This window comes from Gambusia affinis, linkage group LG06, assembly GCF_019740435.1.
Source record: "Gambusia affinis linkage group LG06, SWU_Gaff_1.0, whole genome shotgun sequence".
NCBI classification, from domain to species: Eukaryota; Metazoa; Chordata; class Actinopteri; order Cyprinodontiformes; family Poeciliidae; genus Gambusia; species Gambusia affinis.
The window spans coordinates 7035171-7062851 of record NC_057873.1 but is presented as its reverse complement, the minus strand read 5'-3'; the positions used below and the strand labels follow the sequence as shown (position 1 = coordinate 7062851).

The window sequence follows — 27681 nt, the reverse complement described above, 5'->3', positions numbered from 1 at the left end:
GATCATTCCAGGAAAGGTTATTGTGGTTAGGAGATTTTAAACAGACAGTATCCTTTAATAATCCCCCTGTAAACTGTATCACAGATTTTGCCTTACAATAAAATATGCCATTTACGAGAATTTCAAAACAATCTGCTGCAATTTTTGCAGTCATCATAATAAAACAAGATTAGTAGAAGACAGAAAAGTGAATGGTTCTTGGATTGTTTGAAGATGAAGCAATATCAACTAAATATGGAACAAATCTAATCCAGCATTGTAAGGCAAAGTCTGACCCTCACCCTAGAGGGAGCAATCCACCAATTTTGAGATACTCCTAGAAGGAGCTGAAGGATGTTGTGAATAGTGTTTTCTGAGTCTCCATCCTGGCCCTGTGATCCCATCTCAGATATGTGGGAGGTGAAGGATTGAGGTCCAGCCTTTTTTGATCCACCTCCATTTTTCAGACACTGTAAGTATTTTTGCAGCTGCTTCTTAACAGAACCACTCCTAGAATGTTTTGTAAGGAGTGGCCAAATGGGGGCCAGTAACAATAATATTGTAGTAAGAGACCAAAACTGAAAGCCGAAACAGGATACACCTACACAAATACACAGTGGGCCAAAATCAGAAGCTTGGGCAAAGTTGATGACCAGCCTTGATATTAATGTGAACATTTTTTATCATACTTATTTGTTATGTGTACATTGGCTCCGCACACAAGACCAACAGGTCTAGTCTTCAGCTTTGTGGAGAGATATTGCATGTGTACCTCCAGGTGCTGTTTTTTGGAAGGATGATGTAACTGAAACGTGGAGGTATGTAGTTTTAGTGTTGGATGTTCTCCAGTAGAACTTCAAACGAAATATATTTATACTGTGAAGATCATTTTGCTCGCATTCCTGCGTATGACGTATACCATTTGTGTTTTGACAATCTTTTTAAGGATACATAAAATGTACAATGGGAGTTAATATACTCTAAGCGGCCATACTTTTTGACCTAAATATTCAGGTCTCATTTGAGATTCGCTGTGTAACAGAATGGTTGGCTTTCAAATAGAGGCACTATCAAGGCAAAAAATAGAAAGTATATTTGTGTGCATGTTAAATAATATTACAACTCATTCTTTTTCTCTTAAATGAATCCATAAAAACATTATTCTATGATTGCCAGGCTCTGAGAAGAATTACAGCAAGGCCATTGTTCCCCCTGAAATTCCCCAAGTGGCGCCATTGCTGCTAAAAAGAAATCATGTCTCTTTTAAAACAGAAAGTTATGCAATAGCTCATTTGGAGCATTCTCCCATATATTAACAAAATCTCAGGGTGATAAGACAACAGTCGTGATATTTGAAGAAATATAGTTGCTTTTCACCAATTTAAAGAACTATTATTCTCCGTATTAATCAGAGGTGACCACAACCCTGCCCAAGTTTAAGTCTACCATCCTTCTACTTGTAGACACATTCACTCTCCAACACACCTGAATGAAATCAGTGGCTCATTCCCAGGCCTATGCAGAGCCAAAAAAATACTGATTAGGAAATTCAGGGATGCATCTAAGTTGCAGAGCAGTAGCTTTGAACTTGGGCACCCCAGTCCTAGTCTTGACAAAGGCAATGAAAAAACGTTGAAGACCAGGAGAGATCTCAGAGCAGGATCTCCAAATCGTGAGTTGGTAAAAATATTCAAATTTCTACCATGCAAAAAATCAGGTGGCATTTTTCCACAAAACTGAAAAATCTGTCAGAGTTCCCTTGCCTCATTTTCTCCTGGTCACCTTGAATTTTTGACATGAATGCATGTAATACTTTGGCAGCAGTGCAAGATCAACATTGACTCTGGCTGTCAATCCTATTTGAGAACTGTCAGCCACCCAAAGCCAGATTTACTCAGCTGAGCTCACTGAGCTTTTGTAGCCTTATCACAAATAGCAAAGGTTCCTCTGAAAGCTGCCATGAATACTTCAACACTTGAGTCAGGGGTCTTCAATTCTTACCTGCCTGGGACCCTAAAACTGATGGAAAGCCTGAGCAAGGGCCTGTGTTTGTCTGTCTTTTTGTAATAAACTAGAGCTAGAAATATATAAAATGTGCATTACTTCTGGGCATTTAATACAAATAACATGTGACTTCTTTACTTCCTGTTCTTATATTTAAGTATAAGTTTGAATACAAACATGATTGTTTAAGAATGCCACTGTTATTAGCAAATGGTCTTATTTTGCACATCATGCAGAACTTTTAACATGGTAAACGGATTTTTGCTTAGAGCTTGTGTACATTTCTGACTGAAATACATTTTCATGTCTGATTTTAACTACATCAGTCACGACGTATGAATTTTGAAAAAAATAAAATAAAATAATGTCTAATCAGAAATTTCACAACCTCTGTAGGGCTTATGACCCCTATGTTGATATAAATGGTTTTGTTACTTATTACAACCTCATCCTCTTAGTTCATGTTTTTTCATTCAATGCTTTTCGAAAGTATTTGTAACCTTTGTACTTTTTGAATTTTTGTCACATTACAGCGACAGACCTCATGCATAATTGTGAGGAGAAAAAAAAATGACACTTTGTTTTATCAAATACATTTTTATTCAGCCCACTTGAGACAATACTATATAGGAATATCTCTCTCTGCAATTCCTCCAAGAAAGTCTCCATCTAGTTGCATCTAGGAACTGCATTTGTTGCTGTTTCTTCTTTGCAAAATATCCAGTTTGTTAACCAGATTTTTGTCTGGACTTTGACTAGACCAATAAGACACTGAATCTTGCTGCCAAACTTGGAGGAAGGTTCTCGCTCTCTCACTCTTCTCTCTCTTTCCCTCTCTTCCACAATTCAATTACGTTGCATCAGATAATGACATTTATTTCTGCTTTTGCTTTTGACCTAATGTCCTGAGGTTCTTGGAAGCCTCTGTACTTATCCAATTAAAGCGTTATCTCTCCTTTGGGCTTAAAGATTAAGCGTAAACTCTGCGGTGGGATTCAGGCAGAAATCACAGGTGCCATCTTCTCCGAGCATTGGTTTCACCGCCACTTCTCTGTGGGATCTGTGACCAAAACAAAAATCGGAATCCTAAAAAGGAGCGATGGGCTCCTACAGCTCGAACCTGGATGATATCTTGGAGGAGGACATGCATCACTGGTACACAAAGTTCATGAAGGAATCTCCCTCAGGACTAATCACTCTGTTTGAGCTGAAGACAATGCTTGACATGAACGGCATGACAGAAGAGGCCAACAGTTATGTGGACCAGGTGTTCTATACCTTTGATATGGACGGGGTAAGAAAAGACATTTCTGCTTAACTGCCTTTAATGACTTAATATGAGCAACATTTACAACCTAAATAATAGATAAAATAGGCTTCTGTTTCAAGAAAGTACAAAAGGATTTGATTCTAAATATTAAGGTCTTACCTGAAGAAAACATGACTGTGCAGCACAGGAATAGATACTTATGTTGTCGTTGTTTTTCTCTCCAGGATGGCTATTTAGACTTTGTGGAATACATCGCAGCTATAAGTTTATTGCTGAAGGGAGAAGTAAATCAGAAATTAAAGTGGTACTTCAAGCTTTTTGATCAAGACGGAAATGGGAAAATTGACAAGGATGAGCTGGAAACTATATTTAAGGTATGGCTTGCTCTTCAATGATATTTAGCAATCACATTCTAACACATGCAGAGCATGGCCTCTGGAATCCTTAAAGCTATTAACAGATCCTGAATGGCCATGACATCTAATCAGAGAATCTCTTACATCATAAGAGGGCTAAATATGGTGTTACCTAACTAACGGACCAGAGAGGACAGATTCTTGCACATTTAATCATTAATTCAATATTTATTTATTGTGAAATGTACTTTCATTTAAAGTGAATTTTAGACTGAAAGGATACATAAAACCATTATTTAACTTATTAGAGCTCAGTTTTGGTTTTTTTCAATTCATATGTCTCTGTTTTAATATAACCTGATAATGTACTGCAAACTTTAAAAGCTGCCGTAAAATTTTCTTAACAGGCTATTCAAGATATCACCAGAAGTTACGAGATACCTCCAGAGAAAATTGTGTCTCTTATATATGAGAAAATAGACGTCAAAGGAGAAGGTAACACACTACAGTATTTACACCGCTTGAGCTTGTGTCTTAGCGGGATTATAGGTGATAGAGCAAAACAAAGTAATGTATAGCCAAGAAGTGGACAATTTTTTTTTTTTTTTTTACATCTAGAAAGGGACATTTTTTATCTAATCTTATTTGTAAAACACCTCAAGCAAGCTATGTTAAATTGCAGCAGTTTCTGAAATGGAGTAACATCTGGACTATGATTCAAACCATTCAAAGGCAAAAATATGTGTTGGTATACCAGTGGTGTCCAAACTTTAAAATCAATATGGACCATCAACAATGGTCTAATATTAAACAAATATTTAATATTCTGATGAAACAAGAAAGCAATATAATTTTTCTGAATATATCGGTAGATACGTTCATGTTAAGGGACATACCTTCCTTTTTTAGAGTTTTGTTTTAGTCTATTCTCAGTCACAAGGACGAGAAATGGGTCATTCTCTCTGCTGCTTACTGTATTTAGTTTCACTAAATTGGTTCTCCAACGTCTGATTTTGAAACACCTGCTGGAATTTTTTTCTATTTTATTTAAGGCTGTAGTTGTTCTTAAATTAAACATGGTCAATGAAAGAAAAATACTTTTAAGTGCCTAATGGTTACCATTTTAAAAGTATTTTAATTTCCCAGGGAAAATCATGGCTTGTATAATTGTCCACCTGCCTATGGTAAAGGGTTAATGTATAGATCAGCTGCACTCTTTTCAGAAGATGTCACTCTAACCAAAAGTGGCTTAAAGTTTCTGAAATGAAAGTGAACCTAATTATTTCTAACTACACGGTACCCATACATATGTAAAACAGACTTCTCATTTCTATTTTCATTTCCTCAGGCGAGTTGACACTGGAAGAGTTCATCAGCGGAGCGAGGGAGCATCCTGACATCATGGATATGCTCACAAGAATGATGGATCTCACACATGTCTTGGAAATCATAGTCAAAGGTCAAAGGAGGAACGCCGTGAATTGAGATGAGATTCCACATACTGGATTTTTGCCGAGTTATGCATTGTAAATAAAAAGACAAGACTGTTCTTGAGGGATTTGGACTTAATCTCTGCCAGCAACAAGTTAAGTGGCTGATATGTCACTTTTTTCTCAGGCTGTGCTTGCAGAGCTTTATTTACGCATACACATTTTTGCAAAAGATTTTGCTTGTGACTGTTGGGGAAGCTTCGAGTCGTGGTTCCAGGTTGTGCAAATCATGGAGTAAATTCTATGCATTTTTAACAAACTGAATTTTGAACGGTTCTGCTGAATTCAAACCCTTTTTCTGTTGGTTGTTAAAGTTAAAAATACAAACAGTACCTAGAGGTGCAGCAAGCATAAAGAAAGTTTTCTGCATGTACAGGTTATATTATGGATGTTACAATATGTTGCCACTATTATTATGAAAGTGATGCCTTTATGAATAGTAGAGTTTATTTTAAAATTTGTTTCCCTTTTTTAAAGATTTATTTGTCAAAATCATTGTCAGAGATTAAATCCACATGTGGAAGACATTTATTTAAACCTGCAAAGGCTAAAATGACCTAACTGAGTGTCTTATTTTGGTTTACAGTATTGCTACATGTAATTGTAAATATGAAACAATAAAACATTAGAAATAAGCAAAATTTTAAATAGAAATATAGACGTGTTATTATTCTGTCTACAAGGTGCATAGTATTTATGGCCATATGAATGCATTTTAAAATGATTTATAAAGTGAAAGTATGAGGAGAGATTATTAGATTTACAGATGGTAATATCTTGGTATTTATTTATTTTTGGTCATAAATCCAGATTTGTTGGACATGCAGACTGAAGCTGATGGCTCGTCAGAGAGGGCCTGAGATCACAGCAGACTGCCTCAAAATCTGAGAGCTTCACAGCTTTTGAAAATGTTACTTTATAAACCTGTAAAGCTTTGTCATGTTTACTTTAATTGCACAGAAGCTGATCATGTTTTTCCAGAGGAAACTGGGTAGGAGGCAGTGTACCACATATGATATTCATGTCTGTGTGGGGTCTTGTATGAATATTCTGGGTAAATACCTCCAGCTGCTCCTTCAAAGAAACCCGTTTTGAAAAAGTGTTTTACTTTTTAAAATAAATCAGTTTTAATAAAAAAAAAAAACATAAAATAAAATAAGGGGCTGCACAGTGGCGCAGTTGGTAGAGCTGTTGCCTTGCAGCAATAAGGTCCTGGGTTCGATTCCCGGCCGGGGTCTTTCTGCATGGAGTTTGCATGTTCTCCCTGTGCATGCGTGGGTTCTCTCCGGGTTCTCCGGCTTCCTCCCACAGTCCAAAAACATGACTGTCAGGTTAATTGGGCTCTCTAAATTCTCCCTAGGTATGAGTGTGTGTGCGCATGGTTGTTTGTCTTGTATGTCTTTGTGTTGCCCTGCGACAGACTGGCGACCTGTCCAGGGTGTACCCTGCCTCTCGCCCGGAACGCAGCTGGAGATAGGCACCAGCAACCCTCCCGACCCCATTAGGGAAGAAGGGTCTAAGAAAATGGATGGATAAAATAAAATAAAATGTTCAGTGTAGAACAGTCTTGTCGTATTCTTAGATAAGGGTAACATAGCTTACTGCCCAGTTATTGGACATTGAGTTGTGTTAGCCAAATACTGAAGAGGAAAAAGGAAAATCTTTCTGGTCCAAATTACCTACTTAAAATATACACGTAAACATCTATAAAACAACCTTCCCCTAGGCTGCTGTAATTTACAATCCACATCCCTCTTCTGTTCAAACAGGCAGTTAGTCTGACTGGAAATGCTTTTGATTTTCTGTAGTCATCGCCTCCAGCCACCATTGTCTGTGTAAACAAACACCTGCTTTTCTATAAAGAATCATTTAATGCATATATGATGATGGTTACTGAATAGCATTCACGTAAACCATGGGGACATTTAAGACATTGTATTTTCAGATTGTATAAGTTTGTTTAGTTTTGATCTCTCAGACTAGCCACTTGGCTTCAGCTTCTGGTATCAACTTATCTGTTATAAACGCTGGGAAGAGTTATAAACTGCGGGTTATCGTTAATACATTGGAAGATATTAACCTTTCAAACAACTTCTCTTTAAAAGATCCTGAACTATCCCTTTAAGACTTTATGCCAAAGAGCTCAAGGCTTCCCTCTAGTGGCCAACTGTCAACTATTACAAAACATTTTAATTATTTTTGATGAAGGTAACTGATTATTGTGTTAAACATTGATATGATAAATTATGATAAACTATTTGTCACAGTCATCTGTCACTGTTTAGAGTAGATTTCCATAACATGTTTGGAGTGTGTGAACATTTAAGCAGTACAATGTTTTAAGTCACACTTCGTATCTTAAACTGTCTACAGATCAAAAAACAGTTATCTTCTGGGAGACCTTGAAGTTTCCTGGATTTGCCTCTTATATTTTAAGTTTAGTTTTACCCCTTATTACCAAAGTTATATTTGTTCTGAAATTTGGGTCGATATAAACTCATTAGCCCATGCTCCAAGGTCGTTCAGACATCAAGCCTGTCTGTCATAGTTAATGATTCCACAGAGGAACATTTTGGTGCTTGCAGTTTAAAACACAAAAATATATCAGGCTGAGTTGTGTAAAGTAAACAGAGATAAGGTTTGACTTCAAAAAGCACCCATATGTTGCCAAAATATATCGGATGATGCATTGATCAACCCACCTTGGCTCATCGCATAAAACGCAGTTTTTCCCTCCAGCTTTGCACTGCATTAATCCACCTGCTGTCTGCCACCACTGCTCAGGAACAGCCATCCACATCCATCTGAATCATGCAGTCTGCTGAACCCAAATTCAACAGAAACAGCTTGTTTCTGACCCTGACGCGATACAGCTCAGCCGTCGGTGACATGGAGAAGACCATCCTCCTGCCAAGCCTGCTGCGAGACGTCCCCTCTGACTGTGACACAGCGGATGAGACCTGCAGAGATCTGTATGCCAACTACTTGATGCTGAAGGCCATTCGAAACACAGTGGAGAGCAGCCTGGTTCCCCTGGACGATCAGAAGGCCAAAAACGCCACATTCATCAAGACCCTGGAGCCCTTCCTGGAGGCTGATCCTGAAGCATTATTTCTCTTCCATCTGAGAGGACTGTTTTCTGTGATGAGTGACCTCACAAAGGAGACTCGGTGCCTCACTGACAAATACTTGGACATAATTGGATTGGCAAATTAACGTCAAAACATTTGTTTGCAGACACTGAGCTTCATGGATGTGGAATAAATGTACTTGAGCAAAACTGACAACTTGTGTTTCATTTGCTGGTAGCGAGTAGCTAATTTGCACAGAGAATACCATAAATATACCATTGTAATTAGTAATGTAGCCATTACGTTTGTTAAATATCAGGGATGTTTTTGAGGCATAAGGTGTAGCAATAATTTTCTAATCTCTTAATTTACTGTCAGTTTTGAAACAATAACTGGAAAGATATGCAGTACCTCTTTGTCTCAGCACAGTTTAGTCCATTTGATTGTAAAATTAAAACTAGAGCTGCATCATTCAGACCATTCTTCTTCATCCTTAGTTTTAAAGCACTTAACATGTACAAGAAGATGTCCAATTTTTAAGTATTTACTTGTTGGTCACTCATAAAGGTCGATCAAATTTGGCAAGTCCAATCTTAGGCCGAATAATTGGTGCAGCTCCACACATAATAGTTTTGTGCTATAAATCTTAGAAATATAAAATAGCACAAAACCTGAGTCAGCAGGTTAAAACGCCTTTAAAGCTAAAAGATGGTCTTAGCCAGTAACAGCTCAATTGATTACAGCCAAAATAATAAATGAACTAGGAGTCATTAAAGAAACTTATGATTTGTAAATAAAGACAAAAAAACGTTCTGAATACTATCCATCCATCCTCATACAACCTTATCCCTAGTGGGTGTTTGGGAGGGGTGTTGGTGTCGATCTCCAGCTGTTAACGGGCGAGAGGCGGTGTACACCCTGGACAGGTCGCCAGTCCAGTGCAGGGCTTTCTGAATACTATATTAGGACAAGTACACATTTTAGTAGTTTTTTTTTGTTTATTTACATCTCTATAATCCATACAATACATGGCAGATTTCACAAACAGGCTGGCTAATAGAAAACTGTCTGCCCTCTCTTTATTCTTCTTTTTGTCCCCCCGGCACCCACTGAGACTTAGCGAACTGGATCGAACGGCTCGACAATCTCTGCAAAGGTCTTTTTTTCTGGTGAGATGAAAGACATGGAAACAAAACATTGGAACAAAAATATGAGCAGCCATGGTTTAGACTAACATATAGGTTCAATCAGAATTATAATTCCTAAATAATGTTTAATAGTAATATTTGTAATTATTTTTTTAAACATGCTGTAATTCTTAATGGTAACAAATTGATGACAGCTGTGTTTAGGCACAATAATGAGTGAACATGCCATAGATACCTCAGTGGCATTTTAAAACATTTTCTAAGCAAACACTTATGAAGAAGGGACTAAAATGTGAAAAACAAAACTACTAACCCTTAGTTTCAAATCTTTCAGGGTGGAGTTTAATATACTCAACCATGTCTCGGTCCAGCCTGGCATAGGTGTAGTTTTCATATTTTGTCAGATGATAACCGATGTACCAGCCAAGAGTTGCCAAAAGGAACTGCCGATGAACACCTGAAAAACAAATTAGGATGCAACTACCTTCAGTGTTGTCTCTCAGAATGACAGTTTTGTAGATCTCAAATTATAATGTGACCGTTTCAATAATAAATCTTTGAAATGTCTAATTAAAAAGAAAAACAAACTAAAAGGCAATGGCCTAAATGACTGCAAGGCAGGCAAACTGACTTGGAGTCATGGACATCACAACACCTTTTACATAGAAAATATGCACCAATAAAACAAAACAAGTCATTTAGTCTAAAAACCGAAATGCATAAATGTGTTAATGTTACAATGCAAGCAGAATGCGCAATGTCTGCTCGACTTTGAAGCAGATCAAAACAGAAACAACAATGCTAACCTGACTTCAGAGGCGGCCTATGGTTGAAAGCGTTATGGATCATCGCGCTGACCCAGCCCATACCGGACAGCCACACCGAGTTCCTGTTAACGATTCCGGGAGGAGGGAGACTCTTTCCTTCCTCTGGAACAATCCCCATGACGACTATGTTTAATCTACTCTATGTAGATTTGTCGTGATCTATCGCCTGGGTAGTTTTACCTATCACCTCTCTGTGGGAAGTCAAGGACGGGCGTGCAAGCGAATGAAGTGTCCGGGTACAACAAATGAGGCAGGTTAAGGTTCCATTAAAGATGGGTTCAGTTACGTGAGATGCAAAGTGAATGTATTATTTCGACAGAGGCCACGCTACACAAAAGTAATAATAATAATAATAATAATAATAATAATAATAATAATAATAATAATAATAATAATAATAATAATAATAATAAATTAATACATTTACGAAAGTGAAGTCGAAATAATACGAGAATAAGGTTATAATAAAGCCTTATTGTTACTTTATTCTCGTAATATTATGACTTTATTCTCGTGAAAAATGTCCAGTTTGATCATTAAGGGGTACTGTCTTAAAAATAATTTACAATTTATTTTATTTATCTTGAGATGTTTAAATTTCAGCTCAGAAAGGATGTTTAAATGCTCTTTCAGTAATTCTGCTTTCAATATAAAACGATGTTTACTAGAATCGCTATAATTTACAAGTTATTACCTTAATTTAAGTGATTTTTAAAAAAAGTCAACCTGTAAAACTGTGATGTTAAATAATGCCACCTGGTTAAATATTTGGGCACATCTAACATTTGTGCTGATACACCTAAGAAAAAACGGTAGGCACAAGTGAAATAAATTGTTCTAGCATTGTTTTTGCATTTATTCCTCATCTTTCCTCCAGATTTCACAGGCCCCCCACAGAACCCTTTGGAGGCCATCCGGGTGGCTGCAGACCCCTCATTGAAAAACACTAGCTTAGCCATCTTCTTCATCCTCTTCATACTCTCCATCGTCAGCTATGGTGGCGTTCTGGTACTGCTGATATTCCGACACCAGGTCATTCATGTTGCTCTCTGCCTCGGTGAACTCCATCTCGTCCATGCCTTCACCGGTGTACCTGTAATATGAAAGCGTCAGAATCTACGCAGTGCTCCAACACACCACTGTGGCTCAATGAGTCTTACTCACCAGTGAAGGAAAGCCTTGCGGCGGAACATGGCGGAGAACTGCTCCGAAATGCGCTTGAAGAGCTCTTGAATGGCTGTGCTGTTTCCGATGAACGTGGCGGACATCTTGAGTCCACGAGGTGGGATGTCGCAGACGGCTGTTTTTACATTGTTTGGAATCCACTCTACAAAGTAGCTGCTATTCTTGTTCTGCACGTTCAGCATCTGTTCGTCCACCTCCTTCATGGACATGCGGCCTCGGAAGATGGCAGCGACTGTGAGGTAACGGCCGTGGCGCGGATCACAAGCTGCCATCATGTTCTTGGCATCAAACATCTGTCGGGTGAGTTCAGGAACTGTCATGGCCCTGAAGACAGACATTCAGTAAAAAGATTTTTTTGAGAAAAAGTGGGGCTTTGTTACTAAATAAGGGTGGGTTTGGGGGCAGCAACTTTACCTGTACTGCTGGCTGCCTCGGCTTGTCAGGGGGGCAAAGCCTGGCATAAAGAAGTGCAGTCTGGGAAACGGCACCATGTTGACAGCCAGTTTCCTCAAGTCGGCATTCAGCTGACCAGGGAATCGTAGACAGGTGGTTACACCGCTCATGGTGGCTGAGACCAGGTGGTTCAGATCACCGTAAGTAGGGGTGGTAATTTTTAATGTACGGAAGCAGATGTCATACAGCGCCTCATTGTCAATGCAGAAGGTCTCATCAGTGTTCTCAACCAGCTGATGGACAGAGAGGGTGGCATTATAGGGCTCCACCACAGTGTCTGACACCTGCCATGGGGAGAGAGGAATACCTAGTTTAAGATTTGAAGGAAGCAGCTATGAGGCAAAGCATCATATCTGAACACAAGTGAATGCAGGATATAAACCTTAGGTGATGGCACAACACTGAAAGTGTTCATGATGCGGTCTGGGTACTCCTCCCGGATCTTGCTGATGAGGAGTGTGCCCATGCCAGAACCAGTGCCTCCTCCCAGGGAGTGTGTGAGCTGGAAGCCCTGCATGCAGTCGCAGCCCTCTGCCTCTTTTCTCGTCACATCCAGGACAGCGTCCACCAGTTCAGCTCCTTCCGTGTAGTGGCCTTTAGCCCAGTTATTACCAGCGCCACTCTGGCCTGTTGGAGATCAAAATATTTTATTAAAAATGATAAAAGTCAACTTTTTTAATTCAATCGAGTCTTGAATTAAAAGTTCAAGAATCGATTGAGGGGATGATATTGCCATGGCTAGTTGTCATCATAGTTGATAGTTTAATTAATTTTTTTTCCCCAAGATTTCTGGAACTTGAACAAAATCGGGTTGTTTTCTTTCAAACAGCTGTATGTTTAGAGAAGCTCTTAGGTGCAGTCTGCTGTCGGTTGATTGATGTCACACCTGCATGTGCTAACATACAGGTTTTAGCATGGCAACATCAGCCATACCTCTTTATATGGTCAATTAAATGTTTTAAACTAAAACAAAATGCTTCCAGTAATATACATACCAAAAACAAAATTGTCAGGTCTAAACACCTGCCCAAAAGGACCAGACCTCACAGCGTCCATAGTGCCTGGCTCCAAGTCAACCAACACGGCACGAGGGACATATTTTCCACCTAGTAGAGAGAGGGAAAGAAAATAAAAATTATCCAAAGACACAGTAGCATCCTTGCCTGCTTGACAAAGTAAAATTGGACAAAAAGATCAAAAATATTTTGTGGAAAACAATATAAAATTTATATCAATGTGCAAGATGTGGATAAAGAACTGTTTGCAGCACATCAGTTGTAGTCATAATTCGTTTACTGTAGCAACTGGTAGCTTGGACTTTTGTGCATCATTGAAACAGATGCTTAGTAACCATTAAATTAAATTCAAATTAGGCAATGTAACGGCCTTCTAGTGGATTTTAACGGTACTAAAGTATTTTCTTGAGATATTGAATAACTTCTCCTTGGAAGTAAAATATGAATAAAACCTAATGCCTCGTTGAAATAAACGCATATCCGGTCCAGCTGCAGGTGGCTGTCTCCGTTGTATAGCCCGGTTTGGTCGATGCCATGTTCATCACTTATTACCTCCCAGAACTACAAACAAAAAGAGAGGAAAAACTATTAAACTAACGGGTATATCAGCAGCGTATATTAATTGCATTTTAGCTATTGTGTTCATTATTCATTTATTTATTTTTCGGCCTCAAAATAATCTAACTTCTCAGTCGCTGTCCTCATGAATTTAGGCCTCCATTTTACAAATATATTTTCTTACCTTTGATCCAATTTGGTTCCCGCATTGGCCAGCTTGAATATGAACTATTTCCCTCATTATTATGAAAGGCTTTCCAATCGTTCAAGGCAATTTTTTTCTTTTTTTTAACGAGCAAAGTTGTGCCTACTGCAGTACTCCATTGGGGTGGGGGTCGGAGAGGAATAATGCTCCACGTTAACTATGGAAAGCTAAAGCGCTATAAACGCGATTAGCCAATAGTAAACGGCCTTTGATTGGTCGGTTAAATTTTGATTGATGTGAACGTCATGCACTACCTTGGTAACCAAAACCGATTCCAGTACCGGTCTTGTAGACAAACACTGTTCACCAGATGTCTGTTAAATGCAAGTCTTGTGCGAAATTCTGTTCCCTTGTGAAAATCTGTTCTCCCTTTGTCAGGGGCACTGCACCTGGAGAGGCGGATCCGACCATTTTCACGGCCTGGTGGAACAGGGAGAATTTCCTTCAGGATGCACATTTGTGCATGATAACTTGACTTTGCTTCACTGATGAAACGACCAAATTAGGTTAAAGTTTATTTGGCACATTGAGACAATGACATCTACGTGATGTGGCACTGAATCTGGATGTATCTAAAACAGATCTGAACACATATCTATCCATATGACTGTAATAGGTTATACATGTCATTATTTTTCTTATTTTTTATATGTGTAAATATTTATGTAATCTAGACTATGCAGTTTCTCACTGGCAACAATTGTTGGCGAGCATAAAACCTATTTTCACTAACATAGCCAACATAAAATGTACAGTAATATTTAGCAAATATTTTATGCTGTGACTGTCCGAGGTTTGAAATGTATGCACTTATTTTGCAGAGGAAAATTTGGGATTAAACAGGTTAATGTCATTTATTGGTCAAAGATTAGATGTCCTGGCATTTGTATTAAATGCCTTAAAATATTTTTCTATGATTCTATATGAGAACATACTTCCTCTCTTTTCAGGAGAAAATAAATGCTTTTAGAAAGATCAAAGAAGAACGCAAATTTTTAGCCTGAAAATTACACTTTGTATTGTTTTGTTGCCCCATGGGACAAGAATTAACCAATCATCTTGAAATTTAGGTCGCTCAGTCCTACCATCACACAAAACTATGCTTGAGAATTTGAAAGTATTTGCTCCTTAATTGCGAAAGTTATGGGAGGGAACCAAATATTTTAGCTATCTGAAATCAGTTGTTCCCCTTCTTATACAGGAGCTCTAATTGTTTCAAAAACTTCTTAAGTATGTTTATTCCTCTCATAACAAATAAAGTTGGAAACATTTGCTCTTTATTTGCTTAAGTGAGGTGAGGGCGAGGAGGTGCGGATATTTCACCTGTCTGAAGGTAAAATTTTCAGAGAAATCTGAATTTGAATTTGAATCTGAAAAAATCTGAAAAGAAAAATCTGAAAGACAAAAAAAAAAAAAAAAGACAGTCGCATAATCTCTTGTGTTTTAACACATTTGTTTAAGTTTCCCAAACGTCTTGTGAATAAGCTAGGACGCACTGTTTGTTTCTCAAGCTCAACTCCACACAACATAACTGAGTAATAGAAACAAACATTTTATGCTTGTTCCTATATAACAAACAAATTCATATATACATTTCCAATGTAGTTCTCTAATGCTAAGTCCACTAGCATCAAAAAGCACCAACTACGCTATTTAATGTTTTTAGTTACTACGGTGACACGGTTAACGTTACTCACGCGAATCAAAATTGAACTGACCAATCAAATACGCTTACGATTCGCTCGTTGTCCAATCGCGTGCTTGGTTTACTGTAATAACCGTTTGGAATCATTCACTCACCCATTCTTTTGAGTACTGCAGCAGGCGCAACATTGCTCTTATTTAAAAAAAAAAAGAAAAAAAAAGAAAAAAAAAGAAATTATATATAAAAAGATATTGCTAGTTGAACAATAGGAAAACCTTTGCTAAAAATGAGGGAAATTGTTCATCTTCAAGCTGGCCAATGCGGCAACCAGATTGGAGCAAAGGTAAGAAAATAAACTTGTAATATATTTTGTATACTCTAAAGTGTCTTTGAGTTTTTAGAAAAGCGCAATACAAAGAAAATTTTATATAATAATGCTGACTGAGAAGTTAGACTTAGTTTGAGCCCAAAAACCCTTAACGTAACCGTTAACTAAAAAGATATTCGTAGCCGTTGCTTCCGTTACTTTGCTGTTCAATCGGAATAAGAAAAAAAAGAAGAAGCAGTTAGCTGAAAGGTAGTCTGGGCATACAAAATAAAATAGAATGTCATTAATTAATTTTAGATTGTTAATTTATTTTGTATTTATTTTTGCTTTTACAGATTTATCCGTTAGTTTAATATCTTTTCTTCTCTCTTTGTAGTTCTGGGAGGTAATAAGTGATGAACATGGCATCGATCCAACCGGGGTATACCACGGAGACAGCGACTTACAACTGGACCGGATCAACGTTTATTACAACGAGGCATCAGGTTTGTTCATACTTTGCTTCACAGATGTTTACTTAGTGGAGGTGAAGTTATTAAATATCTCAAGGAAACATTTTGGTACAGTTGGTCCACCAGAGGACCGTTACATGGACTAATTTGACATTAATTGTTACTAAGCAACCGTTTCAATGACGCACAAAAATTCAAGCTACCAGTTGCTATCATTTTTCTTTCATAACTGCTAAAAACGAATTATGACAACAACTACCCCAAACAGTTTATAATACACATTTTCATGTTGATATGCATTTCATATTGTTTTCCGGAAATCATTTTTGATGCTTTTTACACCATTTTTGTTTAGTCAAGCATGGGAAGATGTCACTGCTCTTTGCATAATTTTCCTCTCCCTCTCTCTACTAGGTGGAAAATATGTCCCTCGTGCCGTGTTGGTTGACTTGGAGCCAGGCACAATGGACTCTGTGAGGTCTGGTCCTTTTGGGCAGGTGTTTAGACCTGACAATTTTGTTTTTGGTATGTATATTAATGGAAGCATTTTGTTTTGGTTTAAAAAATGTAATGGCCCGATAGGCCTGCCAACCATAACTAGAATGTTAATTTTCTGTTTAATTTCTCAAAGGTTTTTTTTTTTTACACACAAAGAAACCTGGCTGTTCAGTTGGTAATTGTCAAACATTATTGACATAAGACGCCACAAAATAAACAGATTTTATTTCAGTGACGCATGCATTTTTAAAAGAAAAAAAATGTTCCTTAAATGTGTAAGACCATCTACACCGTTAGATGTGATTAGAGGACAGAGCAAAAGCTGAGTTTGCCGCTGTGATGTTGTCTCCCCATGCTGTATAAATTGATAGATAATTAACACATCCAGGTGTTTGAAAGAAACCACTTGACTTTGTTGAAGTTTAAGAAATATGGAAAAGGAAAGGCATTTCATTAAATTGTCAATACATTTTATTGTTGATGTCAACTATGATGCCAACTAGTCAATGGGAATGTCATTCTCTAAATGAAGTATTGGACTTTTCATAAAGCAAGCTGACTTTATTTTTTTATTAAATATTTTGATCTCCAACAGGCCAGAGTGGTGCTGGTAATAACTGGGCTAAAGGCCACTACACAGAAGGAGCTGAGCTGGTGGACTCTGTCCTGGATGTGGTGAGAAAAGAGGCAGAGGGCTGCGACTGCATGCAGGGCTTCCAGCTCACACACTCCCTGGGAGGAGGCACTGGCTCTGGCATGGGCACACTCCTCATCAGCAAGATCCGGGAGGAGTACCCAGACCGCATCATGAACACTTTCAGTGTTGTGCCATCACCTAAGGTTTATATCCTGCATTCACTCGTGTTCAGATATGATGCTTTGCCTCATAGCTGCTTCCTTCAAATCTTAAACTAGGTATTCCTCTCTCCCCATGGCAGGTGTCAGACACTGTGGTGGAGCCCTATAATGCCACCCTCTCTGTCCATCAGCTGGTTGAGAACACTGATGAGACCTACTGCATTGACAATGAGGCGCTGTATGACATCTGCTTCCGTACATTAAAACTTACCACCCCTACTTACGGTGATCTGAACCACCTGGTCTCAGCCACCATGAGCGGGGTAACCACCTGTCTACGGTACCCTGGTCAGCTGAACGCCGACTTGAGGAAACTGGCTGTCAACATGGTGCCATTTCCCAGACTGCACTTCTTTATGCCAGGCTTTGCCCCCCTGACAAGCCGAGGCAGCCAGCAGTACAGGTAAAGATGCTGCCCTTGAAACCACTCTTGTACTATAACAATAATGTTTATATTATAATGTTTTTGCAAGCATAATTCTTACTGAATGTGTCTTTTCCAAGGGCCCTGACAGTTCCTGAACTCACCCTGCAGATGTTTGATGCCAAGAACATGATGGCAGCTTGTGATCCGCGCCACGGCCGTTACCTCACAGTCGCCGCCATCTTTCGTGGCCGCATGTCCATGAAGGAGGTGGACGAACAGATGCTGAACGTGCAGAACAAGAACAGCAGCTACTTTGTAGAGTGGATTCCAAACAATGTAAAAACAGCCGTCTGCGACATCCCACCTCGTGGACTCAAGATGTCCGCCACGTTCATCGGAAACAGCACAGCCATTCAAGAGCTCTTCAAGCGAATCTCTGAACAGTTCACCGCCATGTTCCGCCGCAAGGCTTTCCTTCACTGGTGAGTAAGACTCATTGAGCCACAGTCGTGTGTTGGTGTATTCTGACGCTTTCATGTCACAGGTACACTGGTGAGGGCATGGACGAGATGGAGTTCACCGAGGCAGAGAGCAACATGAATGACCTGGTGTCGGAATATCAGCAGTACCAGGACGCCACCGCAGAGGAGGAGGGAGAGTTTGAAGAAGAGGGTGAAGAAGATGCCTAAGCTAATGTTTTTCAAAGTGGGGGCTGCAGCTACTTGGGAGGTTACAACAAGGTGCCTTACATAACTGGATGGAAGATGAGAAATAAATTGAAAATTTTTGCTCTTGACTAATTTTTTGCACTGGTGCACGTAATGTTTTTTCGTAGGTGCGCCAGTACAGTAGTTAGAGCTACCCAAATGTTTGACCGCATGGCATTTTTAACATTGCACTTTTAAAGGTTGACTTATTTTTTTAAATCACTGTTAAATTAAGGTAATATTGACCTGTAAATGATTAAGAATAATGTCAATTTTCAGGACTTTCAGTATTTTTTTTTATAAAACTCGAACTTCTTTACTTGTTTAATTAGAATTACAGTTTGCTGAGTTTACTGTTGAGCTCTGAAAAAATATGCTGTAATTTTGTTTATGGTTTTAGAATTTTTTATTGGCCCAAAAAGTTTGGACACCACTGCTAAGGTCATTGAAACATCATGATTATCATAATTAAATATTCACAGAGGAACATTTGGTACGTGCAGATTAAATGATGAGAAAATCTCTGACTGTGTTGTGAAAAGTCAATAAAGATCAGGTTTGACTCCAAATAGCACCCTAATGTTGCCTGATATTGCATGATGCAATGCTCACCTACCTTTGCTTATCATTTGCAGTCTTTGCCTGCAGTTTTGCACTGAATAAAGCTGCATAAATGCATAATAATGTTAAAGCATTTGGCAGATGCTATAATCCAAAGATTTACAAATAAGTAAATATCATGAGTTTAGAATTTGAAATAGCTTTTGTTCTTCATTGGAGAAATTCATATGTAACGTCAGTACCAGAAGGGTCACACAAACTATCAAAAAGTGTTACAATAAGAGTAACAATAACACAATTATAACATCAGAAATACAGCTCAGATATCAGAAAAGATGTATTACGATCCAAGGTATGTGTAACGGAGTAGGATTACTTTCTTTCCTTGAATATACATGACTCCTTTCGTTCCAAATCTCAGGGTGGAGTTTAAAATACGGTACATTTTTGTCTTAGTTCAGCCTGCCGCAGGTTTAGTTTTCATATTGTGTAAGATGATACCAGTTCCTTTAAACGATTCCTTTAGGATGGGAAACTCCCCAACGTCACAAGCACCATGACAATAATGTTTAAATTATTTTATTTAGGCATATTGTTATCTATAGTCTGCAGTCCTTGATTTCAGCCACTACCTCTCCGCAGGCAGTCAAGGACATGTGTGCAAGCGAAAGAAATGTCCGGGCACTGCAAATGAGGACTGTTTAGGTTCCACCTACAATGGGTTCTGTTGCGGCAGCTGCAACGTTGAGTGGCAGTTTTGTTTCTGTTTTGTTTTTATTCTATTACTTAATTTCTGATAGAAAATCACGAAAATCTGGTGGCTGTAAATGTTATTGGTAAATGTCTGTGTGATAACGAATAATGAAAAGTGCAGTAAAAATAAAATGTAGAATATTATCATTCATTATGTTCATACAATATAACTGAAAATCCATTCTAAAGCAGAGGAGACTCCTTGATAATAATTAATTATGTAATAAAAACAGAATTTAAATTTTTGATTTTTAAAATTTGTTTCAGTTATCAGGGTCAGGAAACACAATTAATAATAAAATTTAGATAATCTATAATAAAAAAAAATGCATACATTTTATTATGTAAATTTTACTGCTTCTTGTTTCCAAGTGTTTGTTGTGCGGTGAACATGCCACTAGTAACATGGCGGCCGTGCTCACGTACGGATTTTAGATGTCTCCTAGCAACAAAGACAAGAAGACAAAACCATTTTTGTGAGCTAACTTTCACTTACATAAGTGTTGGTAGCTTCTGACTGGGTATGTCGTTTTGTAATATATCAAACTTAAAACATAAACCGTGTTTTAAACCAAAAAGCATATAATTTAAGTACAGTGGTGTTGAACTTGGCTGTCCACGAGTGGATGTAAAGCTAATGACATCATTGAGTGTGCACTTTCCTCCTCCCTCCTCCTTGATCAGACAGGCTGCTGCTGCTACTGAGCTGCCTAGGATACACAGCTCTCAGCCGGGGGAATTATGCCCTGCCCAGCAGCGGCTGCTTTGCCTATTTGAAGAGCCAAACCTATGCATACCAAGTAGTTATAAGTCCGGGGCTATCCCCGTGATTATTGGTAAGTGCAAACAGTTTTTTTCTTCTTCTTTGCGTTGATGCAGTGCTTGACTGTGATTTTTTCCTTCCCTCCTGCATCTGCAGAAGCTGCGAAAATGGCTAGAATCGCAAGGTAGCCTCGCTATTAGCTACTGTTGCTAGCTTCGCTCTACTAGGTATCAAGTTAGCTTGAAGATAAATCATTTTTGACAGGGATTAGAATGTTAAATCAGATTAAACATGAACCGCGGGCCACATTGTTTGGATTTAACATTGGTAAAGGATTAATAAACTCCACGACACGGGAAAGAGGTACATTCTACCTGGACGCTTAAGCTGTTAATTTAATGTCCAAAAACTACGGCGGAGGACATTAACATAGGTTCGTATGAGCAAGCAACAAGCAGTTTGTCTGCCTGAAATGCATTTCTGACGGATTTGATTTGCAAGCACGACTCCCCACATAGAAGGATAGATATAACGGTGTTTCCCCCCCTAACAATTCTATTAATGTTTATTACATACTGGTTTTACGCACAGGCATTATAAATACTAGGGATGCACCAATATGGAAGGTTGGGCCAATACCCAAAATTTAACTCCTCGCTTGACTACTCCTAGAAATTATTTCCATAAATGTTACAAACCGTTATTACTGTTATGCCGGTTAATCAATATTTGCTAATATTGATAAATTTGGATCATTCAGAGCTCTAATTGTAGAAAATGCTCGTTCTACAAGTATAACCACTACAATCACAATTGCATGCCACACCTCTTTAGATCTGTGCAGGTAAAGCATTTTGAACACCAGTTATCCATTATACACTGCTTGGCCTTGGACTATTACTTAAAAATTCCAATAAAACACATTAAAGTTTGTGGTTATAATATGACGAAATGTGTAAAAGTTCAAGGACCATGAACATTTACGAAAGGCACGTCATTCATTCATTCAGTTATGTATAGCGGTGCCCCGATTAATTGGCCGGCCAATTGATCGCTCCTGATTTTTGGTGATTGTAGCTTGGCCGAACTTTTCCATTTACGTTTAATTAGCCATTTGGGCATTTTCTTTTTGCAGTACAAGGACTCCTAAAACTTATAAAACTTTATATTTGTGCTTTAAGTTGTATTTTTAATTTGCCCTTAACTGACCTCAAAACTTTGTGATTTTTGTCAAAGCAAAACGCAACTGTGCAGTTTATTTTTGCAAAGAGGCTCAAAACAGGATTGCAATATAACCTGGAGTGAAGGTTTTAAAATGGAAGAAATGAAAGACTAAAGGATCTGATTTTTTTTAGTTCAGTTTACCTGTAGTTTGGATAGCAATGAGCTAATTTTTCATTTATAATGAGACCACTACCTCATTTGCGGTTAAACGAACTTGTATTGTTTCACAGGTATTTTTCAATGTGTTTCAATAAAATAAAATTGGAGCACTGAATGTGTATTGTAACCTTGTAACACCTGACAATTTTAGGTAATTAAAAGCAATCTTGAGCAATTTTGTCATTTTGAATTCTACAATTTCTTTACAGGTTATTATGAGCATGGAAGATTATGACTACCTGTTCAAAATAGTTCTCATAGGAAATGCTGGAGTTGGAAAGACATGTCTCGTCCGGCGCTTTACTCAGGTCTGCGTTTTGCCGATATGTTGTCATTCTTATCAAACACACGAATGTCAGAGTTTTTATTTCTAAATTTCTACTTAAATTGTAGGGGCTTTTCCCACCTGGACAAGGGGCTACTATTGGAGTGGATTTCATGATTAAAACTGTGGAAATCAATGGGGAGAAGGTCAAGGTACACCCAAACCACAGAGAGGTTTACAAAGTGGAGAAGAATGCGCTGTTGACGATTTACTTTTAAATTGCCAGATAATTACATGTGTCACTTGCTTCGTTTTTCAGTTGCAGATATGGGACACAGCTGGACAGGAGAGATTTCGCTCCATTACTCAGAGTTACTACCGTAGTGCCAACGCCCTTATTCTCACATATGACATTACCTGTGAGGACTCCTTTCGGTGCCTTCCAGAGTGGCTGAAGGAGATTGAGCAGTATGCCAACAACCAAGTGGTGACTATATTAGTCGGTAAGAAATTCCTGCTTTCTTTTATACAAGACAGACTTTTATTAGGGATGCACCATTATGAAAATTTGAACCAATATTGATATTGCTGTTACTGCTGATAATCAATACTTACTGATATTGTATATATTCTACATATGTATAAATATGTATCTCATTACCCATTCTACACCTTTAAGAAAATTATCACATTGCTGACTTCACCACTTCTTCCCCAGAATCCTGCACTGCATCAGTATCACTGTCATATGACCAAAAAAATACTACTTCACCGACCGTTTTCCTTCCTCCTCAGAAGCAAACAGTTACAAAAACAAAATATTGGTTATTAATATCAGCCCTGGTGTATTTATCGGACCAATACTGACATTAAGAAATAACTAATATCAGCTGATCCCAGTGTCAATGACAATATATTGTGCCTCCCTACTTTTTGTTGTCTGCAATGAACTAAATGTTTTTAATACCTCCAGATTAAATCTCATCTTTTTATAAACATAGCCTTATTTTGTAGCCACGTGTTGTTATTTAATCTCTTTCTTTTTCCATTTGGTACCAGTAAGCAACCTGTTACATATACGTGTACTCAAAAATATTCTTTTCAGAGTAAGCTTTACACAAAAATGTTTACCGTATATTTCTTTTTGTCACCTTCCTAAAATTATTGCCTAAATTATTTTTTGCCAAAAGTGAATTTGGCAACAAAAAAACAAAAAAAAACAACATTTTTTTTCCCTAAAGGATGCTTTAGGCAGGAAAAAATAGCTTTTGGCAAAAAATGACATGGGTCATTATTTTAGGAAGGTGATAATCTCTAACTTTACTTAATAGTGAATTATTTTCTGAATTTAACATGATATGGGCTTTAATGCTATTTTGGTTTTGATTTCCTTTTGGGTTTGTTGAATCTTGTCAAATATTGCAAGATTAGGTTCTCTGAGCAAACCAAATTAACTCTGAGGATCCTCCCTTTGGATCTTCTTTCAATAGACCATGAATATATTACAGAAAATGACTTACAGAACTACTTGCCAATGCAGGTACAAAATATCCCCTTAGTAGTAACAAATTGATACATGGTCACAAGTAAATGGCCCACAAGGTATGAAACAATGGAATCTCCAATAGCAACAACAAATTCCTTGTCTTGTTTGGTGATTTCTATGAAATGTCAGCCAAAAGAAAAAAGACAACTTTTCTGGGATAAAGCACTCCCACCCAGAGCGTTTGTTGAAATTCATCCCCCACATGCAGGCACACTCATACACCTCCACGCCCATCTGTTTCGTTACACACTGCTCTGTCAGAGTGGCGCTCAGAATAACATTTCCCAATGTGCATGACGTTAGTTGGCTGATTTGTTTTGCCTGTTCTCTTTTAGGTAATAAAATAGATCTGGCAGACAAGAGAGAGGTTCTCAGGCTGAGGGCCGAAGACTTCGCTCAGGCTCAAAGCATGCTCTATCTGGAGACGTCGGCCAAAGAGTCCGACAACGTTGAGAAACTCTTCCTTGACCTGGCGTGCGAACTCATTCGAGAAGCCAAGCAGAACAAGCTCGACAACAATGACACTGCCCCAATGCCCGGTGAGGGTAAAACCATCAGTTATTTGAACTGCTGCAGCCTCAATTAAAGGGAGCTCAGCTGCCCGGCTGCGGTAACTCGGTGGCCATTGACTGTAGAGCGTAGATGGCTGAGCCCCAATGCCTCCGTCCTGCTAAGATGGCATAAAGCCAACGCTTAGTTTGGTCATGTTTTCCCATGCCTTTTATACGCAGTACAAAGGAGCTAGTTGATTTTAGTTTTTGAAAGTGCTACTATCATTAAAGTATAGTTAAAGCGACTATCCTCACTGGATCAGGATGAACAGGTGCACATCAATCGATTAAAATATCATCAAAATGTTCATTTAAATCACTGATTCAATTTAAAAAGTGAAATTTACACATTATGTAGATTCATTATGAACAGAGTGATATATTTCGGTTGCAATTATTTACTTCTGGAGTTTTTCATCTTTCTCTTTCTTGACAGTACTCAGACAGTACTAAATGAGGTTTTTCACTGGCCTGTTTGTTTTTTAATTCAGTACATTGATACCACGATCATTAATGCAGAGATTGGACCTTTTGGCAGTGTGGGCAGGTGTCAAGATCTGCTGGAAAAGAAAGTCAACATTGTCAGCAGAAGGAAGAGTGAAGTGCTCTTCCATGGTGGGTGACTGTGGACTTCAGAAAACACAGTGCTCCAACACCAACAGATGATTCAATTGCCCAAAGATTTTCTAAGTATAAAAACTTCACACCAGACCTTAAGCAACTTGGATTTTGTGCTTCTTCACTCTTCCTGCATCCAAATTAAATACAAATTTTACTTTCATCTGAAAAGACGACGGTGCTGACGTTTTTTCTCCTTAGGTAAGGCACCTCTGACATCATCTGATATCATCTCTGGTTCAGGAGTGGCTTACACAAGAAATGCCACTGTTGTCCTACATTTTCAGGATACGTCTATGTGTGGGAGTGTCAGCCCACAATATCTGAAACTATACCAAACTCTTGAGTGACCTTTGCTTCACAATCCTCTAAAGGCTGCAATTATCTGTGTTGCTTGTGCAACTTTTTCCTTCCATCAAACTTTCCAGTAATATGCTCTGAATCAGCAATCTGTGAACAGCCAGCTTCTTTAGTAATGCCTTTTGGTATCTTACCCTCCTTTTGGAAGGTAACTGCGACTCTGCATTATACCTGACACATTAGTTGTATTTCCATTGAAAAACTTGGAGTTGCCATAACATTTCTATATCCAAAATCCCTTTTAGAAATATATTGCTCTGTGTGTAATGAATTTATAACATTTTATAAATTGTTTTTTTTTAAATCATATCCCAATTTATTCAGATGCACTTATGTTTGACTGATGATGTTGGAAATCTGGGTAGGGCTTAGAATTGGCAGAACTTTCCAGTTTGGCCTTTGGGATTCATTTCTCATCCGACATCAGTATTCACCAGCAGTATTATGAGAGCAAAAAGTTTTGCCAGGTATATTGTTACAAATCGGATGACAATTTTAGTGAACATTGGGGTTTATTAGTTATCAGTAACATGTTTACAAGCACTACATTTTGGCGATTACTAAGGTTGAACAAGCTGAAAATGTAACATAAAATCTGGTGGATGTTTATTTTCCCTCTGCTCTGAGAATCACATCACATGACAGCTTTGTCATTTTTAAATCTACTTTTTGCACCTGTCATTGCATACTGTGAAGCATTTTTTTTCCCCCAAATTTGACTTTTTACTTGCTGCTAGAACATGTTTTTATGTCATAAAAACTGAACCACATATAAAACCTACAGTATTGTGCATCGCTGTTAATATTTTCTTTAGTATATTGGCAGTTTTAGTGATTGCTGATTTAGTTTGAAACAGTTGGAAACCGTTCTATCAGTATAATTTTTAAGTAGATTTTATGATTGTCAGCTGTTTTCTTTAACATATACGTGAATATTCCTGCATTTGTCAGTGCTGGTCATGAAATAGTTTCAAGGGAGTGTGTCCATGTAAGTTTATATAACTTATTGTATTTCATACTATGCTTTCTGTGAATTTATTTTGTTGTCAGCGTGGTAGTGTCTAAAATTATCTTTTCTTCATTTGCCATAACTACAGGCTGCTGTATTGCACAATGCCATATACTGCACACTTAGTTTTTATTTTTTAACTGTAACACTTAGTGTTTTCTTGTACAGATTTATTACTGTACATCTTGGCACTTTTATTGTATGATTTTGTACCTTCAGTTTTTTTTCTCATTTGCTAGAAGTGCCAGAGTTATGTTATTCCTTGTGCTTTAGGTTTAAGAGGAGATAATTGTGCTTGATTCTTTACATCTTCCTGTCAACTTCAATGGGATTTACATCTGAAAGGCTGTTTGAATTGTTGTTGTTTTTTTCCTTTTGTGTACAAAAATAATCCCTAAATTACTGTGTTTATCATTAAACAACTACACTAATTATTGACTATTTGCCCTCTGTTGTTATTTTTGCTTGTAAGGGCCAAATTTTCTTAGTTTTTAAAAAACATTTTAAACAATTAATCTCTGTATTTTTACCAAAAAAAGAGACAAGGCAAAAGATATAATCATGCTAAAGTTGCAGGCCTTTAGAGCTGACGTGAGTTTTTCTGCTTTATAAAATTGGTTAGAAATGAACTGACAACTATTAAATGTAATCTGGGGTAGTAAGTAACACTGAAATGAAAAAAATGTGTAGGGCTTTATTATTAAGCATCACAGTTCCAAGTTCTGAGCACTGCTGAATCAACTTTGGAATTTGTTGCGTCTTTCTTAAATACAACTCACACTCCCATCAACCATTGCATGAGAGAAGACTAGACGTTGCAGTGTCCTCGTCAGTCTGAAGACTCGTCGGCCATTTTGTGAGTGGCACCTTTAAATCTCTTGGTTTTCCGAAAAAATGGAGAAGTTTATTTTCAAATAGTTTTAATTGACTGTTTTTAATGAACATCTTAAAACCAAAATTTAACAATATGCTTAAATGCACCTAAACTTTAAGTCATGGAAGAACAAAACTTTATTTTGTCAAAAATTGTTGACAGTTTCTGACAAAATGTTATTTCGGGGATGAATGATGTCTGAAACCATGTCTGAAATTATAGTTCTGAGAACTGTATTTGGATCAGTTTTTGTCACATCAGGAAATAATATTCAATGCTCGAATGTTTTTTTTAAAATAATATGCAATGTATATTTAGAACTTACTTTGTTATCCATGTTAATAATTTGGACTCAGCATGTTGAAAGCAGAAAGTGAATAGTTTTTTGTTGTTGTTTATTTATTAATTCATGAAAAATCTTGTGTGGAAAAACGAGGTCCATCACAACAGGCCACACAGTCACACACCTGCTGGAACAGAAGTATTCTCTAGCTTTTTATGGTTGTACTAAAAGTTGCCCCTCACAAGATGGTTACAAACTTGACGTACGTCGCTGACGCTCATGCGGCGTACGCTCATTC

At 37.9% G+C, this 27681-nt stretch overlaps 6 protein-coding genes across 7 annotated transcripts; 4 read left to right on the top strand and 2 right to left on the bottom strand.

The window, feature by feature from the left end:
• The first annotated feature begins 1562 nt into the window (after positions 1 to 1562).
• Positions 1563 to 5679, top strand: guca1c (guanylate cyclase activator 1C). The gene is made up of 5 exons (XM_044119663.1): positions 1563 to 1651; positions 2953 to 3277; positions 3478 to 3627; positions 4017 to 4104; positions 4958 to 5679. The coding sequence occupies exons 2-5, from the start codon at positions 3083 to 3085 to the stop codon at positions 5092 to 5094; spliced, it is 570 nt and encodes a 189-aa protein (XP_043975598.1). The 5' UTR covers positions 1563 to 1651; positions 2953 to 3082; the 3' UTR covers positions 5095 to 5679.
• A 2101-nt stretch (positions 5680 to 7780) lies between these two features.
• On the top strand, positions 7781 to 8383 carry LOC122832673 (thyroid hormone responsive). The gene has a single exon (XM_044119664.1). It carries the CDS (start codon positions 7911 to 7913, stop codon positions 8313 to 8315), a length of 405 nt encoding a protein of 134 aa, XP_043975599.1. The 5' UTR covers positions 7781 to 7910; the 3' UTR covers positions 8316 to 8383.
• Positions 8384 to 9147: 764 nt separating this feature from the next.
• On the bottom strand, positions 9148 to 10396 carry ndufc2 (NADH:ubiquinone oxidoreductase subunit C2). Its single transcript, XM_044119665.1, has 3 exons — positions 10125 to 10396; positions 9632 to 9775; positions 9148 to 9336 (listed from the first exon to the last, which is right to left on the bottom strand). The coding sequence occupies exons 1-3, from the start codon at positions 10261 to 10263 to the stop codon at positions 9287 to 9289; spliced, it is 333 nt and encodes a 110-aa protein (XP_043975600.1). The 5' UTR covers positions 10264 to 10396; the 3' UTR covers positions 9148 to 9286.
• Positions 10397 to 10973: 577 nt separating this feature from the next.
• On the bottom strand, positions 10974 to 13761 carry LOC122832670 (tubulin beta chain-like). Its single transcript, XM_044119659.1, has 7 exons — positions 13542 to 13761; positions 13252 to 13360; positions 12779 to 12889; positions 12166 to 12410; positions 11745 to 12067; positions 11310 to 11654; positions 10974 to 11238 (listed from the first exon to the last, which is right to left on the bottom strand). Exons 1-7 carry the CDS (start codon positions 13596 to 13598, stop codon positions 11097 to 11099), a joined length of 1332 nt encoding a protein of 443 aa, XP_043975594.1. The 5' UTR covers positions 13599 to 13761; the 3' UTR covers positions 10974 to 11096.
• Positions 13762 to 15426: 1665 nt separating this feature from the next.
• LOC122832669 (tubulin beta-4B chain-like) lies at positions 15427 to 18498 on the top strand. Its single transcript, XM_044119658.1, has 7 exons — positions 15427 to 15550; positions 15912 to 16020; positions 16402 to 16512; positions 17081 to 17325; positions 17424 to 17746; positions 17848 to 18192; positions 18255 to 18498. Exons 1-7 carry the CDS (start codon positions 15494 to 15496, stop codon positions 18397 to 18399), a joined length of 1335 nt encoding a protein of 444 aa, XP_043975593.1. The 5' UTR covers positions 15427 to 15493; the 3' UTR covers positions 18400 to 18498.
• Positions 18499 to 20151: 1653 nt separating this feature from the next.
• rab30 (RAB30, member RAS oncogene family) lies at positions 20152 to 26664 on the top strand. Of its 2 annotated transcripts, none has more exons than XM_044119661.1 (6): positions 20152 to 20252; positions 20420 to 20567; positions 22087 to 22185; positions 22271 to 22354; positions 22462 to 22645; positions 24024 to 26664. In XM_044119661.1, the coding sequence occupies exons 3-6, from the start codon at positions 22093 to 22095 to the stop codon at positions 24272 to 24274; spliced, it is 612 nt and encodes a 203-aa protein (XP_043975596.1). In that variant the 5' UTR covers positions 20152 to 20252; positions 20420 to 20567; positions 22087 to 22092; the 3' UTR covers positions 24275 to 26664. The 2 variants fall into 2 exon arrangements, with proteins under 2 accessions (XP_043975596.1, XP_043975595.1); XM_044119660.1 differs by having other exon boundaries at positions 20162 to 20252; positions 20416 to 20567.
• Positions 26665 to 27681: the final 1017 nt, after the last annotated feature.